At 38.5% G+C, this 20,340-nt stretch overlaps 1 protein-coding gene across 4 annotated transcripts in view; it reads right to left on the bottom strand.

Annotated features, from left to right (window-relative positions):
• The window catches only part of LOC126977219 (dedicator of cytokinesis protein 1), a 91,761-nt gene that overhangs the window by 68,643 nt on the left and 2,778 nt on the right, over positions 1-20,340 (bottom strand). For all 4 annotated transcript variants that reach the window (XM_050825930.1, XM_050825929.1, XM_050825931.1 and 1 more), the window contains exons 2-4: positions 3,523-3,691; positions 1,981-2,083; positions 141-286 (exon numbers count right to left, since the gene is read on the bottom strand). In XM_050825930.1, coding sequence (XP_050681887.1) covers positions 141-286; positions 1,981-2,083; positions 3,523-3,691 — 418 coding nt within the window. The remainder of the gene's footprint in view (positions 1-140; positions 287-1,980; positions 2,084-3,522; positions 3,692-20,340) is intronic.

The raw sequence follows: 20,340 nt of genomic DNA, 5'->3' as shown, positions 1-20,340 counted from the left end.
ATATTGTGTATTAAATATATCATTGTCTTGTAACCCATAACACAGGCTATATATGCTTAACTTGGGGCAAAATAATTTGTGTAAAAAGTGTGTCAATATTATTATAATAATAATAAGTGCATATGAAATGGCTTTTTCACCTGTTGCCTTTATCGATGGTGAACACCGCAGTCCTGGCGACTCTTCGCAGCAAGTCCTGTGGCAGAGCCCCCGAGGCAGCCTGCCCTCGTAGCTCCAGAAGCGCTCTCATACTCACTTCCATGAATTTGAAGCGCTCGTCGTTTTTCTGTGGAACCAATACAATCACATCACAGACAATGCAGTTCTATCAATACTGTCCCACATAATATATACCTGCTAGCTGAGTCAAATACTATGTATGAAAAGTATCTCTATAGATAAAGATTTTATTCTCTTTGGGTTTTTTTATGACAATAAGAGACCAGACAAGCAGCACGTCCAGCTGATGGTAGTTGCCTGCCTATTGCAATGCAGTGCCGCTCAGGATTCTTGAAAAACCCAAAATTTCTGAGTGGCAATACAAAAATTGGGCTCATCACCTTGAGACATAAGATGTCAAGTCCCAGTTGCCCAGTAATTTCACTAGCTGAGGCGCCCTTCAGACCGAAATACAGTAATGCTCACACATTACTGCTTCACGGCAGAAATAGGCGCCGTTGTGGTAGCCATATTTTAGCCGGCATCCTGTGCAAAGGAGACTGGTGAAAACTCTTCGGTTACTGCGAATATCACACATTTCTCTCTCTGCAGTCGTTCCCTCATGACTGATGATCGTGGTCATCGTCAGGGGCTGCGATACATCTTATGATCTGCCTCAATCGGTGCCTGTCCATTGCGTCTGTAGTGTATTGACATCTAGTGTGAATTAAATATGTGTAGCAATCAATGTCACTGGGACATCGACACTGACATTACACGTGTGACATTAAGGGCTATTTAGAGAATGCAAGATTTTTATGAAATTTAATGACAAAGACAGACATGAGCTTAGGAAAGGACATAGGTTTTTTATCGCGCATAAAAATGCAGGGGTTAAAATAGCGGGTGGATTTTTGTATGGAAGATCGTCATTTTCGAATATGACACAATGAAACTTTGTATTTAGGCACTTGATAAGAAAAAAAAAAAAATGTTCTAGCTTTTCTGTAATTTCGACCTGTGTCCCGGATGAACCAATACCAGATGATAATAGAAGGTCGATAATTTTTCAACAGGATGGAGCACATAATACAAATGTTGTAATGAATCTCTTACGAATCAATTTTAATGGCTTAATAGCTAATAATAGTGCAACCCCTTGGCCTGCCAGCCCCCCGGATCTCACGCCTTGTGATTTCTTCCTATAAGGATTTGTCAAAGACCACGTGTACGCTGAGAGAAATAACAGCCGAGAAGAGTTACAGAATCATGTACGTCGTGCAATTGCTTTAATTACTCCGCAAATCAAGGAAAGCTCCTTTAAAAACTGTAGAGACAGCTCGTCATTGTATTGCACACTTCGAACATCTGCTTCGGATACAAAATTTTGTACTTACTATGAAATAAAATGTATGGGAGTGTTTAATGTAAAATTTATGGATATTTCTCGTTTTATTTTTAAAAAGTTATTATTGTCATTTTACTCATTAGGTAAAGTACTTTCGACATCAGTTTAAAGTTTTTTAATATCTGTAATAGTTACGGAATAATCGCCTGTGCACACTTAACGATAACAATCTGTATATGTTCGTTTGCCCTCGTCCTCCATATGAACAGTTTGCTTCTACAAACTTTAGCGTAACCTGAAATATTTTTAAAGTCAAACTCCCGTCGATTTTCTCGCGCCCGTTCGAATCAGGCTTGAGACATTTCTTTTTTGAATCGGTAGCAAGACTCACTAATTGAAAAACCAACATGGAATAAAACTATTTAAAACAAACTTGGATTTCACTGTTGGCATAATAATGAATGTATAATTACCGTGTACAATAGTTTCCAGTGTTGCAGCCATTCGCGAAGAGTGAGGGCTATGTCGTGTACCACTCCACTTCCGCCTGCAGATGCCACCACTGTCTCGCCACATCTGGAAACCAACATTCAATTAAAAATAAAATTATGATACCAAAATTTACACTCGGGTACTTCTATTGGAAACTCGGTTAGACTTATCAATATGAGGGGGTGGCGAAAAGCTCAATTCTATACATTTCCGTATTCCTTGGGTTCTTCGGAAATCCAGCGCTGATCAGAATTGCTGAGGGGGATTCCAATTCTGCAATTTAATATAATTTAATAACTCTGTTTGTATACCTACTAGGTTTAAGTAAGTTGCTTTTCTAGCAAGATAGGCACTGAATATCTAAATAGTCGTAGTTGCTCTTTTGTCCCACACGACATAAGTTGTATGCAACGCTGTTTACTTAGTATATGCTATCTGTAGACTGTCTACCGTAGGTAGTAAATAAAGTTTAACACTAGTGCTATATTTATTTAGGTTAATGACGAGGTTCACTGCCTCATTGCGTATATGATATGCACGCCCCTGGTTGCTGAGTAATTTTTTTTCGTCTATTGCATCGTAGTAAGATATAGATAAAAGAAGGTACTACGAGTGACACAGCCGGGCTACACGAGTCGTCTTAAAGGACTTATTGTCTATAATTACGGCAAGGAGTAAATATTAATTCAAATTTAACGGCGGATGTGAGATACCGCGTATATGTGGGATATTTCAATATATTGAACTTTGTGAGAGAATATGCACAAAAAAGAGGAAGCCAAGAGAGCAGGGCATGTTATTATCATTATAATTTGAATAATGCAGTCAGAAATGAACTATCAAATAACCGCATAGTGAGTAATACAGGAATATATAAATGTATATGGATCTTCTCATATTAGATAGTCCTAAAAACCAACATGCAAAAATCGCGATCAGTTTCCTCCTGTCCCAGAAGCGATTTAAAATCAGGTCAAAGTTCACGACACAAATCAACTTCTCCGCAGTCGGTCAAATGAATTCAGATAATAAAGCTGTCGCGGCAATTGGTCAGGTCAACGGCAGATAACATATGATTCATGAACTCTAGTCATCGTTAAATTGAAATTTTATAGAGGTCCTTATTAGTTACGGGCCGATAAGCGGCGATGCCAACAAATCCACCGTACAATTGTCGGAGCAAGCTAATCGTAGGCAGTTCAAAATGTACAAAAGTACTGCAATGCTTGTTACCACGTAGAATTTTCCTCCTAATAGGCCGGCAACGCTCCTGTGATCCCTCTGGTATTGTAAGAGAATGTTGGCGGCGGTGATCACTTGCTCGCACACCTCGTTTGACCTCTTTTTTCATAAAAAAGCAAACAGTTCAAACTACTGAAGTAATCGGGAATGGATAATACTGATTAGTTATTGGTTAAATAACCGTCACAACATAATTGGTCAGAAATCACAATATATCGTTAACAATCGCTACTGGCTATTGTGGATATGTGTCTAGATCCAGTTTTTAAAGCTACCCTCACCTTTCAACGTGGCACTGCCTTATGACGACGTAGTTCTTGGGAAAAGCACCGCAAGCCTCCTTCCGAAGGCTGCGGCCCCAATACCAGTCCCTGCACTCCCTCTCTATGTGAACCAGCTCGCCAACTTCCAGCTGTAGATGTGGCGGTGTGGAACTGAAGTTGTAGACAGCTGGTAAGAGAGTAAAGTTTCAATTTAAGATAATGAATAGGTTTAATTTTACACTAGTGACCCGCATTTTTGGTTTATTTTATGTATGTACGAACAATTCCTAATAACTTGTAAGGCAAAATTGTAATAAGTACTCTGAGTAGGGTATAGGATACGATATGGGTAATATCGTATCGCCCTAGGAAAAATCGCAACCGAGTTCATTTCATTAGTACATTTAAACATGAGAAGTTGGTTCTATATTGATATAATCTCCGCGAGTAAAATAATATCATTTTTCGTTAGGTACCTACTTAGTTAGGTTAGTTAACCGACTTCAAAAAGGAGGAGGTTCTCAATTCGATTGGTATTTTTTTATGTATACACCGATTACTCTGAGATTTATGATCCGATTTATGTAATTCTTCTCTTTAGTTCGATGCGGAATAAGTGCCATATGGTCCTATATTACATAGTTTGGTCCAGTAGTTTTCATTTTATGAAAATTTTTGTCTACGTTGATGATAATTGTTTTTTGTGTAAGGCCTATTTGGAGTTTTCATTCAGGTTGATTACACATTATTATTAATATTAATTGACACTAAAAAGTAAATAATAAATAAAAACTACGTTTTAAAAAACCCGACTTCCAAAACTGGAAATTATCAAATAACTAAAAATTTAATTTATTACACCGCTTATGAAAACCTTTACCTTTAATATTAATAAATTACTATTATTTGTATGTGCTGCATATTGATAGCTTTGAAGTCGGTGCCAAGCCAAATGTAATAGTAGGTACCTACTCGCTACGCGTGACTTTGAGCGGGATAGCTTCGTCTAGAACAAAACAACCCAAGCGGACAGACACGCATGACCAGACAACCTAAATAATTACAGTAAGTAAGCTGTTTAAAGTTAAGTTTAGGGCTTGGCACCGACTTAAAACCTATCAATAGGTAGCACATTTAAATAATAGTATGTTATTAATATTTATTATTAATATTGTTATTAATATATATTATTATTAATTATTGAAGGAAAGGTTTGCATAAGAGGTGTATTAAATAAAATTTTTAGTTATTTAATACTTTTCAGTTTTTGAAGTCGGTTTTATGTTGTTAAATACAATGTTCATTTATTACGCTATCTTACACAAAAATGATAATTTATGTTGCATACAAAAATTTAACACTTCAGAACTCCAACAATTATTTTTTTAGAAAAATCCATCCATAATAAACTTTAAATATATTTTAAGGCTGAGATTCGAACCCTCGACCTCGCGATATTTCGGCTTGTCCAATGAACATTGGTCATTGATCATCACCCCAGTATGGATCGAGCTCCATTTGACCGCGTTCAACGCAGATCAGCTAGAGTTGTCCGGGACCTAGTGTTCTGTGAACGGCTGGATCACTTGGCGTTGCGTAGAGAGTAGAGACGTCGCTTCATTGTGTGTCTTCTACCGCATTTATGACGAGGAGTGTTTCGAAGAGCTGTTTCACCTGATTCCTGCCGCCGAATTCCACCATCGCTCCATACGCCACTAATTAGGATATCACCCCCACCATCTGGATGTGTGGCGGTTCTCCGCAGTGCGGTTTTCAAGGAGCTTTCTTCCATGTACTACAAACCTGTCGGATGAGCTTTCTTAAAGGCCGGCAACGCTCCTGTTATTCCTGTGGTGTTGCAAGAGAATGTGGGCGGTGGTGATCACTTAACACCAGGTGACCAATACGCTCGTTTGTCCTCCTTTTCCATAAAAAAAGTTGAAATAGCCGAATTATTAGTATGAAGCATAAATCTTTCATCCATAATTTCAACGTAGATGTCTTACGTATTTTCGATAAGGCCACGTGTCCTGACGGGAGTTTAAAATTTTATACCCATCCCAGCAAAAGGGCTCGACGCCGCTATAGGAGTTTTCACTTCGAAAGAGTAACCTAATTATTTATTGCCTAATGTCACCGATTTTATTTGCCAAGTCGTTAGTAAAAAAAACCATTTCAAAATGAATATTTTGGGAAAATCGTGGTTTATTTTAAGTAAATACGTGTGTGTGTGTGTTAATGGTTAATTGTTCGATAAACGCTTGTGGTGTTAATCAGAAATATAATCCTGAAAAGTATATAGACGAAACAAAAGTGTACACGCAGTATAGTGTTGTCAGGTTGTCTACACGTTAGTGTATTGTCTGAAAAATAATATACAAATTAGCGAACAAAAGTTCCCTAGTGGCACATTAAGCACAATATCCGTTACAAGCAAGTAAACACAGATGTCTAAGTAATTACTTAGCGGCGACGCCAAGTTATTAATAACTTTCGTTCATTGTTAAATGTTGCATGTGCTTCGATGACAAAGAGTCAGTATAAGAAAATTTATTGAATTAGGCGTTACTTTGCGGAAATCCATAATTCTACAAATGATTTAAGTTTTCTTTAGTGTTAATTCCGCCAATATTTGTTTTTATAACAATTCGACACGTGTTTCGCCTCTACACGAGGCATCCTCAGGACGTGTTGTCTCGCCAAAATCTGGCAGTCAGTCAGTATAAGTTTTAATAAAATTTTTCAGTATTATCAAACAGGTTGGTGTTACATCAGCACTAACGTAGCCATAACATATAAAATAACTAGCTGGCCGACAGATGTTGTTCTGTAGATAATAAAAAAAAACTGTTGTATAGGAATTTGCCAATAATATTTCATCAAGAATTATTTCGTAAAAAATGCTCCATGTTGTCTTAATGAAATTGTTTCACAGCGGAACTGTCAAACTATGCGTCACAAAATTCTCTCATAGAAAGTTTGTCCATACAAAACAATTATTGAAAATAATAATAATTGTGGGTCCCAAATCGAAATAAAAACTATACTATCTCTCAAGTTGGACCAAACTGCACTCCATGAAGTAATCCCCATTAAAATCCGTTCATTAGTTTAGGAGTCCATCGCGGACAAACAACGTGTCACGTAATTTATATATATTAAGATAAACTGCGCGTTTTTCTACCCCCAAACAGTAACGTGTGGTAATATGCAAGCACTACTTATGTTATGCCTATTTGGTTTAGGTTAGTACTTCTAGTAAACCTTTATTCGGCGATATATGCTTTTACAACATGATCCCAGAACATGTACAAAACAAATGTGTTACAGAATTTAAAATAATTGTTAAAACGTTTGTGTGGTAAATGTTAGTATAACATAAATGACTTACTGAAACCACAGATTGGGAATGGAGCAACTGCCGTCAGGCTATTTAAATTATAAATTTTATATTTCATACTTGTTAGGTCTGAGGTATACCTTTTCAAATGATTTTAAAGCCTATTTTGAATAAAAAATATTTGAATTAGAATATATTATGTGTTTCGTTTTAAACGGCGTCATAGCTAGCAACATGAGGAACACAATCGCTGTGCTTGCATTTTTATGGTTGTTAAGAATCACTATGGTATGGTGTTGAGGTATGGTATACGTCTACCTGAGACGTATACCATACCTCAACACATCACACACGATAAATAATCTTAAGTAGGTATTTTGTCACCGTCAGTAACACCTTGGTTTTTTTTTTCGATTTTTTACTCAAAAAAAGGTAAGCGAAACGGACTAAATAGTATTAGTTATACTCTTAATTAATTATAATACTTATCTATATATATAAAAATGAATTGCTGTTCGTTAGTCTCGCTAAAACTCGAGAACGGCTGGACCTTTGGAGATTTGGCAAATTTAGGTCTTGAATTATTTGTGGAAGTCCAGAGAAGGTTTGAAAGGTGAATAAATAGGAAAATGCTGCTAAATTAAATAAAAACAACAAATGTGTTTTTCCTTTCATGTGTCCATACATAATTTCTATGAGAGAATTTATTGACGCACGGTTTGACACTTCTGCTGTGAAACAATTTCATTACGACAGCAGGGTGCATATTTTAAGAAGTATGTTTTGATGTTATGATGTTATGATATATTATTGACAAATTCATATAAAAACATTATTTTATTTATTATACACAGAACAACGTCTGTCGGGTCAGCTAGTTATTCTATAAAATTCAATTGCAGAAGCAATCAAAAGAGAACTTTGAGGCATGTGTCTTTATTTATTATTTTTTAACAGCCTTTTAAATGATTTTAAATTAATCAGCAGCTCTCAGACTTTGTCCAATAAGCTACAATAGGGGTGGTATGTGTGATTCACACGACACCACGCGCGTCACAACATCCAAATGTGACGATACAACGCGACTGATTAATAATATCAATTGTAAGTCACAGTGAGAATAAGCATTCTAAACTTTAAAGGCTAGTAAGTAATTTATTACTATTTAACCGACTTGAAAAATGAGGAGGTTCTCAATTCGATCGGTAGTTTTTTTTATGTATGTACACCGATTACGCTGACATTTATGATACGATTTACGTAATTCTTCTTTAGTTCGATGCGGAATAGATGCCATTTGGTGAGACCAAAAAATAAAAAAAATACATAGTTTGGCCCAATAGTTTTCATTTTATGAACATATTTTATAAAAATTTTCATTTGTTTGTCATATATTATTATTAATTAACACTAAGATTGTGTCCATATTTAGAATAACTAGGTATTGGATGTTCTTCCTGTCGCTGAGTACTATAATCTTACCAGTGGGAGTCTCCTTTGCACAGGATGCCAGCTAGATTATAGGTACCACAACGTTGCCTATTTCTGCCGTGAAGCAGTAATGTGTAAACATTATTGTGTTTCGGTCTGAAGGGCGCCGTATGTAGTGAAATTACTGGGCAAATGAGACTTAACATCTTATCTTATTGTAGTGTCGCTCAAAATTTTTGGATTTTTCAAGAATCTTGAGCGAATTACCATCAGCTGAACGTCCTGCTCGTCTCAGTATAATTATACTTGGTATAATATGAAAAAAAAACAGGTAAGTTTTTGACAATTAAACCAAATATTGCCTTCTTTCTTCTATTAAGTCTAAATACGATCAAAATCATGTCAAAATGCACGGTTCGACAACAGTGCAAGTTCTGGTGTTGCAAGAGAATGTGGGTGGCAGTGATGTGTGAGTCAGCCTAACAATATAGTATTTTAAAATACTTTTGTAAAATAAATAGTTTTTTTATATTCGTTATTTTGTTGATTATTATTTATTGTTATGCTTATACACTGTGGATACTCAGTAATGGGGTACGGAACCCCTCAACAGCAGATAGCTTGTGAATATATTATATAAGGAAGGTTACAGCTAATGAATGATGTGGCGGTGATCACTTAACGTCAGGTGCCCCGTACGCTTGTCTATCCTCCTCTTCCATAAAATTTAAAAAAAATGGACCCTGGAATACCCTGGAACCACTTACACAATAATCAAGAAGAGAAACATGCGTGCCAGGACGTGCAAACAAAATCACAACGGAACAAATTAGCGGCAATCGCAAGCTCAATCAGTTATGTAGGGCATTTATTGGACTTCCTCAGGTAGGGGTCTGCATGTATGCGAATGAGTTAACCTTGCGGTATTAACCGCGTGTTGTGACGGGTGCTTTATTAAACGGTTTGAGTTTTCATTTCATGCAGAATGCGGACGTTTTGGCGGGTTTGCATTGACGTACAACTAGACTCACAATCATGCTCATAAATTGTCTGAAGCAAAATTCTGCCTACGCGACTATTAGTCAGAGTTATCACTCGGTTGTGTTTAGACCGCGCTTTGAATACAACGCCACGCAATGACAAAGTGTTCAGTAAAAATAATAGTATATCCAAATTTAAAAACGATGCAGTGACGTATTTCAGTTAAGTGTCCCTTAAAATTAACAAAATTATGTAACTAACCTGAATTTTTTAATCATTTTGCTAAATAATTACATTTTAATTGCTAAGACAAAATACATCGCCAACGAAATGTGTGTAAAATGTCCGTCTCTTTCGCACCACTATAAATGAGCTTTTTATGAGCGCATACAATAGACTTTGAACACTAACGCCACGAAATAGGGTGTTAATTTGAATGAATGTCTGTACTTATTCCTGTTAATGTAAAGTACGAATACACAACGTCACTCGGACATTTTTAACGATATTTTAATAGGCATTGTAATTCTAGTTGGTTCTAGTATGCCAATGGGGCTTATACACAATTTTTACAAGACGTGACGAGCAAGACTTACTCTTGGTAAGTGGCATGCACCCTCTCACCTCACCCTCTAAGCCGAAACACAAAGAGTGATTGCACACTAGTCCTCGGCCATTTCACTTTCCACTTACATATTGAGATCGATTCAAGCTCTTTCTTTATGTTTGGAACTTTTGGGAAAGGCACCAAAATCAGATCGGGGCTGTATTACGTATTGAGCCAAGTTAAGAGCCGGTACCAAGACTAATAATTAATATTTCTTGATGCGCATGAAAGAAATAAAGCAGTTGACTTTTCAGGACAGTAAGAAATGCAGGTTCGTAACAAGTCTACCCCTCTGGGGAGCCATATTACGAACTACCGATCGAACCGTAAGGTGATCGTGTTGTAAAAATAATATCGATAAAAATATCTAGCTTAATACATTTTTAGGACTTAAGTATACTCATTCAAGGATCACAAGAAGCCTTCGATCCTCTCGCCATAATATTTTAGGGTAGGGAACAACGATGCTTGCTAAGGGAACTTAAATATACAACAAACAAATTAGTAGGAGTATATTCATATGCAATGCTCTAACAATAAAAATAACAAAATTCAAATATTTTTCCCACAATAGGATATGGAATTACTTATGGAACGTTCAAATCAAATCAAATCAAAATCACTTTATTCATGTAGGTCACGGAAATGACACATATGAATGTCAAAAAAATATATTTTTCTTATTGAATCTACCGCTACTTCGTAAATGGTTGAGCTAATGAGAAGAAGTAGCAAGAAACTCATTGCCACTCTTTTATATCAAGATTTACATTTCCATCGATTTACAAATCATTTCAATTAAAATATAATATGTAAAATGATGCAACAAACATACTTAAACGTCAAAATATAGTCAATGCCTGTTCCAAGCACCCATTTCAAAATGTATGCCTCAGACCTGAGAAGACCGGGCGCAAGAAACTCAGCGGGCTTCTTTTTTTGTGAATTTTCGTTACAATCAAATTTATAATTTAAATAGCCGAGCGGCGGTCGCTCCATTCTCAATCTGTAGTATCATTAAGAAAGTAATTTATCTCATAGTTACCTTTACCGCATCATCATTTTTTAACAATTATTTTACATTTGTTTCGAACATTTTCTGGGATCATGTTTTAAAAGCATATTACATTGTCTCACAAAACACTACTTAGCCAAGATGAACATTACCTCTACTAGAATCTTCAGATAACCCTGACGTGTTAATACTCGCAAACTCGAGATAGACCAAATAGATAATATTATACATTACCTTTTTTTAAGCGAAGTAATAAGCCCTTCAATTATACCCATGATTTACTTTGTATCCAAATAACGCCTAACTCAAATCTATACAACCTTTACAGTCATAACTTTAATTCATTCGTCAGGAACGATCAAAGCACCTGCGCTTATCAAAGGCGCCCTTCGAGCCCTTATCTGTTTATCTTCCAACTTCGGAAACGTCGGCAAGTCAAAACCGAGGATAACTTGAGGATTTAGGCACCTTTATAAATGAGAAAAGTAAAAACACCGGTCAAGTGTGAGTCGGCCTAACAATATAGTATTTTAAAATACTTTTGTAAAAGAAATAGTTTTTTATATTCGTTATTTTGTTCATAATTATTTCTTGTTATGCATATACACTGTGGATTCGAGTAATGGGGTACGGAACCCCTCAACAGCAGATAACTTGTGAGTATATATGTATAAGGAAGGTTACAGCTAATGAATGTTGTGTAACCCTGCAAATTATCTGTAGACTTAGATATATATTTTTTTATTTTTTGTGTGCAATTATTGGGTGTCCGAACAATTTATATATATACAAATGATTTAAGTCTTCTTTAGTGTTCATTCCGCCAATATTTGTTTTTAATACAATTCGACACGTGTTTCGCCTCTACACGAGGCATCCTCAGACTGAGTCTAAGTCTCGTGCCAGATTTTGGCGAGACAACACGTTCTGAGGATGCCTCGTGTAGAGGCGAAACACGTGTCGAATTGTTTTAAAAACAAATATTGGCGGAATTAACATTAAAGAAGACTTAAATCATTTGTATAATTATGGATTTCCGCAAAGTAACGCCTAATTCAATTTTTTTTTTTGTTTAATATATATATATATATGTATGTATGTACGTATTTATATACATATAAATATATATAACATGAATATACTGCTAAGTGCTCGAGAACTTTCTCACTTTGATCAAATATGCGAAGAGCTACCTCACGTGCCGACAAGTCGGTAACATTTGGGGAAATGATAATTATTTGTAAATATTGTAAGGCGTTAAACAGTGATGAATCTACTGAATCATGTTGTGCTGGAGGCAAAGTAACTACGGGCCTTATGAGAAAGCTCATGGTCGCACAGAGGGCAATGAAGAGGGCTATGCTCGGAGTTTCCCTGATACTGTATATCAGGGAATCTATAGATAGTCGGAATACGTTTGATGAGGGAAGCGCAGGACCGATCGTCGTGGAAATCTTTGGGTGGCCTTTGTCCAGCAGTGGACATCTTCCGGCTGATGGTGATGATGTGTGGAGGCAAAGTAAAATTGCCACAATTGGATCACCATCAGATCCTTTGCGCTCTTTAGTTTCTGGGATTGAAAACGATTCTAAGCAATTCTTGGCCAACATTCAGAAATATAACAGCTGTTTCCAGATGAAATCGTTTGGCGCTACACATATTATACAGGACAATTTCATGCCCAGGCATATTACGTTAATATCTTATATATAAAATTCTCGTGTTTGTTACCAAACTCCACCGAAACGGCTAAACCAATTTGTTTGAAAATTTGTGTGTATATCGGGTAGGTCTCTGAATCGGCCAACATCTATTTTTCATAAAAGGCATTTATTTTCTCAAAATTGATTCCTTTAGAATTCTTTTTGATGATTTTTCTAATATACTAGATACTACTACAGCTTCGGAAACAAATCGCGCTCTGAGAGAGAAGAAGCGGCGCAAGATAACTCTCCCAGCATTCTTTTTTTTGCGCTCTTTTCAATAAAAATATACAATATTATACAGTCATTTCTATCGCTATTAAATAATCATAATCTAGTCCCAGGCTGTCAAATAACTTAGATATTCAGCTGTGGAGTAATAGGATTTACGACAGAGCCATGTTCTTTATAAAACATTTAAATTTATTTATAGATAATGCCTGAACAGTGGCTGGGACTTTATTATAGAAGTGTATACATTTACCCTTAAAGCTATTATGTATCTTATGATGCCCACTAGAATTAGTTACAAGCAATCCCTTATTTCTAGTGTTATAATAATGAAAATCACTACTAAGAGCAAAAAGGTGATGATTTTTGTGAACGTATATTAAATTTTCATAAATGTACTGACAATGAACAGTCATATATATTTATTTCTTTAAATTTTTCTTTGAGAGACTGTCTATAACCAAGCTGATATATAGCACGAACAGCTCTCTTTTGTAGAGCAAACACTATATCAATATCAGCAGCATGACCCCACACTAAAATACCGTACGTCATGATGCTGTGAAAATAACTGAAGTATACTAATCTAGCGGTCGCAACATTAGTGTACTCTCTAATCTTTCTAACAGCATATGCCGCAGAGCTGAGTCTATCTGCTATTTGGGCAATATGTGGACCGCACTGAACCTTTTTATCTAACGTGATACCCAAGAAGACCGTAGTGTCCACAAGTTCCAATCTCTGGTCATTTATAGGTACGTTGGTTTGTACCTCCGCTGTGATTGGTGTAATGAACCGTAAACACTTTATTTTTTTACTGTTTAAGTGCAGATTATTCGTCTCAAACCAACGCAAAATAAGTGAAGTATCATCAGCAAACAATACAATCTCATGGCTATCATCTACCACAAACGGTAGATCGTTAATATATATAAGAAACATGAAAGGACCGAGAATGAAACCCTGTGGAAAACCTATTCCCACAGGTTTACCGGAAGACCGTTTGCCATTTACATCGACTATCTGAACTCTTTCGCTTAAATATGATTTTAACAGATTTAGGGCTCTTTTTTTCACTCCATAATGCTTTAGTGTTAGGAGTAAAGTTTCATGGTCACAGTCAAAAGCCTTGGACAAATCAAAAAAAATGCCCAATGCATCCGTGTGACTGTTCTCAGGCGTCAAAGATGTGCTCAATGTGTCTTGTAAATTGTAATAATCATTAATTGTTGATAAGCCCCTAATGAAACCAAATTGATTTTTGTTAACTAATTTACAAAAATGCATTTGTAGCTGTTGAAACAAAAGTTTAGATTTTTTTTTACTAAAAACAGGCAGCACAGAAATAGGCCTGAAATTAGCAGGGTCAAAAGAACTGCCTGATTTAAACAAAGGTATAACTTTGCTGTATTTCATGAGGTCAGGGAACACACCCTCATCTATGCATTCATTAAATATTATTGCTAATTCAGATGCTATAATGTCAAGTATGTATTTTACAATATAAGCCGAATGGCCCCATAGGTCTTTTGTATTTTTTAGGTTAATTAATTTGAAGATTTTTACTATATCGCTACCTGCAACATACTTAAATTTCAAAATAATGAAAGATACCCCTAAATGATAAGAGTCACCCACCCCTAAATATATACTTTTTTTATTTATTTAATTAATTAATTATGATTCCGCATTAACACCTGTTTTTGTATCGCGATTTTAATATTATTGTATTCCATCCACAGAAAAAGGTGCACGATGGCAATCAAATATAATAATTAGTGTAGTACGATACATTTTATGTTCGATTTAATAATATTTGGTAGGTCTGAGAATCGGTCGTCATCTATTTATAAACCCCAAAAATTTTAACTATTGATTTTTTTCTTATTACTTTTTATGGCCATACAACGTTTGCTAGGTCGACTAGTAATTAATAAAATGAAATCTGAACACACAACATAACAATGTTACTATTCATACGCCAAGCTATTGTGTCCGAACAAGGAAGCCCAACAGGAAACAACGTTCGTAACATCCCATAAGCTTCGTGCACATATAATGATGATAAACGATAAAAGGTTGAAGTAATGCACTTAATTACTACAATTAAATAAACTGTATCTAGATAAGTATCTAAATTAGTGAAAGTACAGGCGATTGGGCCCTGTGCTGCCCCGGGGCGTAAAAAGAATAGGGTAGTCCCAGGTCCAAGGCTGTCGTAAGAGGCGACTACGGGCTTTTTGAAAGTGGGAGAGTCACGCTGCTGTCTCATGACGTCAGCACAATCGGGCCAGACTCGTCCGGGTTACTTACCACACTCGCACAGAATACCGGCGTGAAGTAGCGGCCTAGTGCCGCTATGTTTCGCATAGGTTAGTGTCGAGGACCGGAGGCCATCCCCCCCCCCCCACAAAATATGAGAGCGGTATTTAAAGAGAAATTACCCCAGGAGGGTACCGGCTCTTGTAGAGCCAGAGAATCCCTCCCCGAGCATTCGCGCTCGGGCTGCCCTTCGTATTCTGGGGAGGGCACAGTACCGTGTATGTCACAGGACAAACAGGGCAGCAACACCACGGCACCCCGCTCCACGCTTAATGTGGACTTTTGTAACATCCGGGGAATTCACTCCAACTTAAACGCCGTCCACCACCACCTTGAGACGTCGCAGCCGGCCTTGTGTTTCCTTACGGAGACGCAGATATCTCGACCTAGCGATACGTCATATTTAACGTACCCCGGGTACAAAATTGAGCATAATTTCATGCCTCATGCCGGGGTATGTGTGTACGTTAGGGAGGATATCTGCTGTCGCCGTCTCGGCAATTTTGAGGGTAGGGGCCTGTCTACTCTCTGGCTCCGCGTAGATTTAGAGGACCGCGTCCGCATCTATGCGTGTGTCTACAGGTCCCATAGTGGTAACGCAGAAACGGATCACCTCATGGGCTGCGTTCAAGCGGCATTTGATGACGTGCTTGCTCAGATCCCCTCCGCTGAAATCGTAGTCTTGGGTGATTTCAACGGGCACAATGCCGAATGGCTTGGATCACGTACCACAGACTACGCAGGGCGATCTGTGCATAATTTTGCATTAGCGTATGGTCTGTCCCAATTGGTTGAGTCGCCAACGCGGCTCCCGGATGTGGATAGCCACATGCCGTCCTTATTAGATCTTCTGCTGACTACACATCCCGATGGTTACCAGGTCTCTGTCGACGCCCCTCTCGGAACGTCCGACCATTGCCTGGTCAGGAGTGTAGTGCCTATCCGACGCCAACGTCGCAGACCACCAGCGACCCGCCGCGTTTGGCACTACAAGTCAGCAGATTGGGATAGGATGCGTTCCTTTTTTGCATCCTACCCTTGGGGCAGGGTTTGTTTCCCTTCGGATGATCCTAGTGCCTGCGCCGTTGCAGTAGCCGATGTGATACTGCAGGGCATGGATATTTTTATACCAAGCTCTGTAGTACCAATCGGTGGCAGATCACAGCCCTGGTTCGATGCGTCAGTTAAAGCAGCATCTGACTGCAAAAAACAGGCGTATCGAACTTGGGTTGCGGCGCTGGGCTCAAAGGATCCGAACTGCAAAGTTCTGAAGAGGAAATATAACCGTGCCTCTAGATTTTTTAAGCGGCAAATCGCCCGTGCGAAATCAAAGCACGTCGTCAAAATTGGCGAGCAGCTTTCCAGTTACCCGACCGGAACACGCAAGTTCTGGTCGTTGTCGAAAGCTGCTCTTGGTAACTTCAACCAGCCGTCCATGCCGCCGTTGCACATGAGGAATGACACCCTGGCCCATACGGCAAAAGAGAAAGCCGATCTCCTGTGCACTCTTTTTGCCTCCAACTCGACTCTTGACGACAACGGAAAAACACCGCCGACCATCCCGCGGTGTCAGAGCTCCATGCCTGAAGTACAGTTCCGAAAGAAAACTGTTAGGCGAGCTCTGTTTTCGTTGGACGTCAGGAAGTCGAGCGGGCCGGATGGCATTTCTCCAATCGTGCTTAGAACGTGTGCCCCTGAGTTGACGCCGGTGCTAACGCGTTTATTCCGGCACTCTTATTCAAAAGGCGTAGTCCCTGATTCATGGAAGTCAGCCCTTGTCCATCCGATCCCAAAAAAAGGAGACAGTTCGGATCCGGCAAACTACAGGCCTATTGCGATTACCTCCCTACTCTCCAAAATCATGGAGAGCATAATTAACCGCCAGCTCTTGGTATACCTTGAGGGTCACCAGTTGATCAACGACCGGCAGTACGGCTTTCGCAATGGTCGGTCGACTGGCGATCTTCTGGTATACCTAACACATAGATGGGCGGCGGCTATTGAAAGCAAGGGGGAAGGCCTGGCAGTTGGTCTGGATATAGCGAAGGCCTTTGATCGTGTATGGCACAAGGCGCTCCTCGCAAAACTTCCATCATTTGGGCTTCCCGAGAGCTTATGCAAGTGGACCTCCAGCTTCCTCACTGGGCGCAGCATACAGGTCGTTATCGACGGTTATTGCTCGAATCCCAAGCCCGTGAACGCTGGAGTTCCCCAAGGCTGTGTGCTATCTCCCACGCTGTTTCTTCTGCATATCAATGATATGTTGGACACCGCCAACATGCATTGCTATGCAGACGACAGCACTGGTGATGCCGTATACACGGGCCATGCAGGTCTCTCTCGGGAAAACGTCGACCAGTGCCGGGAGAAACTTGTGTCTTCTATCGAGTCCTCTCTCGAGAAGGTCGCGGAATGGGGTAAGTTGAACCTTGTCCAATTTAACCCCCAGAACACTCAAGTTTGCGCGTTTACCACTAAAAAAACCCCATTTGCCGTATCACCGCTCTTCGAGAACACTTCCCTTAAAGCCTCGCCTAGTATCGGAATACTGGGTCTCGAAATCTCGAGCAATTGCCAATTCCGTGGCCATCTGGAGGGCAAAGCCAAACTGGCTTCAAAGAAACTGGGCGTCATAAATAGAGCACGGCAATACTTCAAGCCGGCCCACATTCTAGCGCTCTACAAAGCGCAGGTCCGGCCTCACATGGAGTATTGCTGTCATCTCTGGTCTGGCGCACCCCAGTATCAGCTCGATCCATTTGACCGCGTGCAACGCAGAGCAGCTCGAATTGTCGGGAACCCAGTACTCTGTGAACGGCTGGATCATTTGGCGTTGCGTAGAGACGTCGCTTCATTGTGTGTTTTCTACCGCATCTATCACGGGGAGTGTTCCGAAGAGCTGTTCAACCTGATTCCTGCCGCCGAATTCCACCTTCGCACGACACGCCACAAGTTAGGATTTCATCCCCACCATCTGGATGTGTGGCGGTCCTCCACAGTGCGGTTTTCAAGGAGCTTTCTTCCTCGTACCACGAAGCTGTGGAATGAGCTTCCGTGTGCGGTGTTTCCGGGACGATACGACATGGGTACCTTCAAGAAAAGCGCGTACACCTTCCTTAAAGGCCGGCAACGCTCTTGTGATTCCTCTGGTGTTGCAGGAGAGTGTGGGCGGCGGTGATCACTTAACACCAGGTGACCCGTACGCTCGTTTGTCCTCCTATTCCATAAAAAAAAAAAAAAAAATTCAATCTGATGTGTCGATCAGTGTCGCACCACGGTACGCTAAGGCTCAGGTAATTTTGTACTGCGTTAAGACTTAAATCATAATGGCATTGCTATAGATCGATAATGACGATTAACATCAGTTGGGCCATTTGCTTCTTCTCTAGCATATGTTGTAATTCCTAAATATCTTGAGGTCTTGTAAAATTTATCGGAAGTGCAAATAAAATTGCATATTTAAATATGGAACAACAAATGGTCATGACACATGATCCTGATCGAAAATGCCTAACGGCCGTTCTCAATAACGTATCTATCCTTAATTTAACTTACTACAGATAGTTAAATCTATCCTTTTACGCTGACTTATATTTCAATAAACTGTCGACAGATAGCATTGGACGATAACTAATAATATAACTATATTAGACATAACAATGGAAAGATAGGATATTGTTATTAAACGGTGATAGCAATGTATCCGTAACTAGAGGAACGTTGTTAAAAACGGCCGTAAGACAGTCGTTGAAATTATGGATGAAAGTTGATTTTTAACTGACTTCAAAAAAGGAGGAGGTTCTCAATTCGTCGCTATACCCCTTTTATGTTTGTTACCTCAGAACTTTCGACTGGGTGAGCCGATTTTGATAATTCTTTATATGAAAGCTGGTACTTCCCGTGTGGTCCCATTACAATTGGTGGCAAATGGTCCTGACAATGGTACCAGTGGTATGAGAAAACCATAAAAGTCTTACATTTGCTATAAGTATGTACACGACAAATTTACGAATAACTCAATATCGCGCCAACCGATTTCGATGATTCGTTTTTATTGGAAAGGATATACTTCAAAGGTAGTTTGATGAGTTTGGTTAGGTTCTGACTATGGGATCCATGACCAAGTAACGGAACTCTTCAATTCTTAGGACCAAATTAATGATACTCGGCCGAATCTTTTTTATGCTTTCAGGATATTTGAGTCACCTACTACCACAACATTTTTATGGTCAAATAGTTGTCGTAGTCGAATATGACAAAATGGAACTCCTTAACGAGTAAGACTAAAGGTGTGACCTGTGGCAGAATTTCCAACTGTCTGTAATCAAATTGCAATGTGCTTACATTCATTGTTGCATTGCAAAATTTTGTAGATATACACATATTTAGACAAATTATTAGTTACTGTATTTCAGATTCACTACAAATCAAAATAAAAAAATAAACTTAATAAAAGAACAACCGAATTCAAAAATACTATTCCAAAACAATAGGTATAATATGCACTAAAAAGTATAAAAATAATTGCGTATTTTTATACAATCTTATCAAATCTTGTACTCCCGGCGTGCAACCCGTTATTTTTTTTTTTTTTCTCCGATATACAATGGCTTTTCATAAGAGCTACCCCACTCTTATTATTATTAGGTATACACAGACCATACCAGCTTTAATGTGAACTGCACATGAAATTGAAGAAATGTGAGACTATAATTGAGAATCATTGAATTGAAGGAATTCACATACTCAGGCCAAAGGGCCAACACTTAACATTAAATTAACATCTCTGTCAAACCGAAAATAGTTAATAATAAAAAAAAAATATGGGTTGCAGTCCCGGAGTGCATGTTGAAGTGAAAACTTGAACATTAATCTTTAAATTTTGGAATTGTCAGAAAATAATATTGCACGAATTGCTTTATTTATCAGAAAAGTAATTTTATGTGGTTAAATACAATATTCATCGTACACAAAAATGACAATTTATCTATGTATATAAAAATGAATGGCTGTTAGTCTTGCTAAAACTCGAAACGGCTGGACCGTATTGGCTAATTTTGGTCTTGAATTACTTGTGGTAGTCCAGAGAAGGTTTAAAAGGTGAATAAATATGAAAATGCTCGAAATTAAATAAAAACAAGAATATTGTTTTTCCTTTGATGAGTCCCCCGTCGTTCAGAAATCAAATTGAAAGAATAGTTTAAAA

This window comes from Leptidea sinapis, chromosome 44 (genome assembly GCF_905404315.1).
Source record: "Leptidea sinapis chromosome 44, ilLepSina1.1, whole genome shotgun sequence".
Classification (NCBI taxonomy): Eukaryota; Metazoa; Arthropoda; class Insecta; order Lepidoptera; family Pieridae; genus Leptidea; species Leptidea sinapis.
Note: the sequence above shows the minus strand (reverse complement) of the source record. Positions and strands in the feature narration are given on the sequence as shown.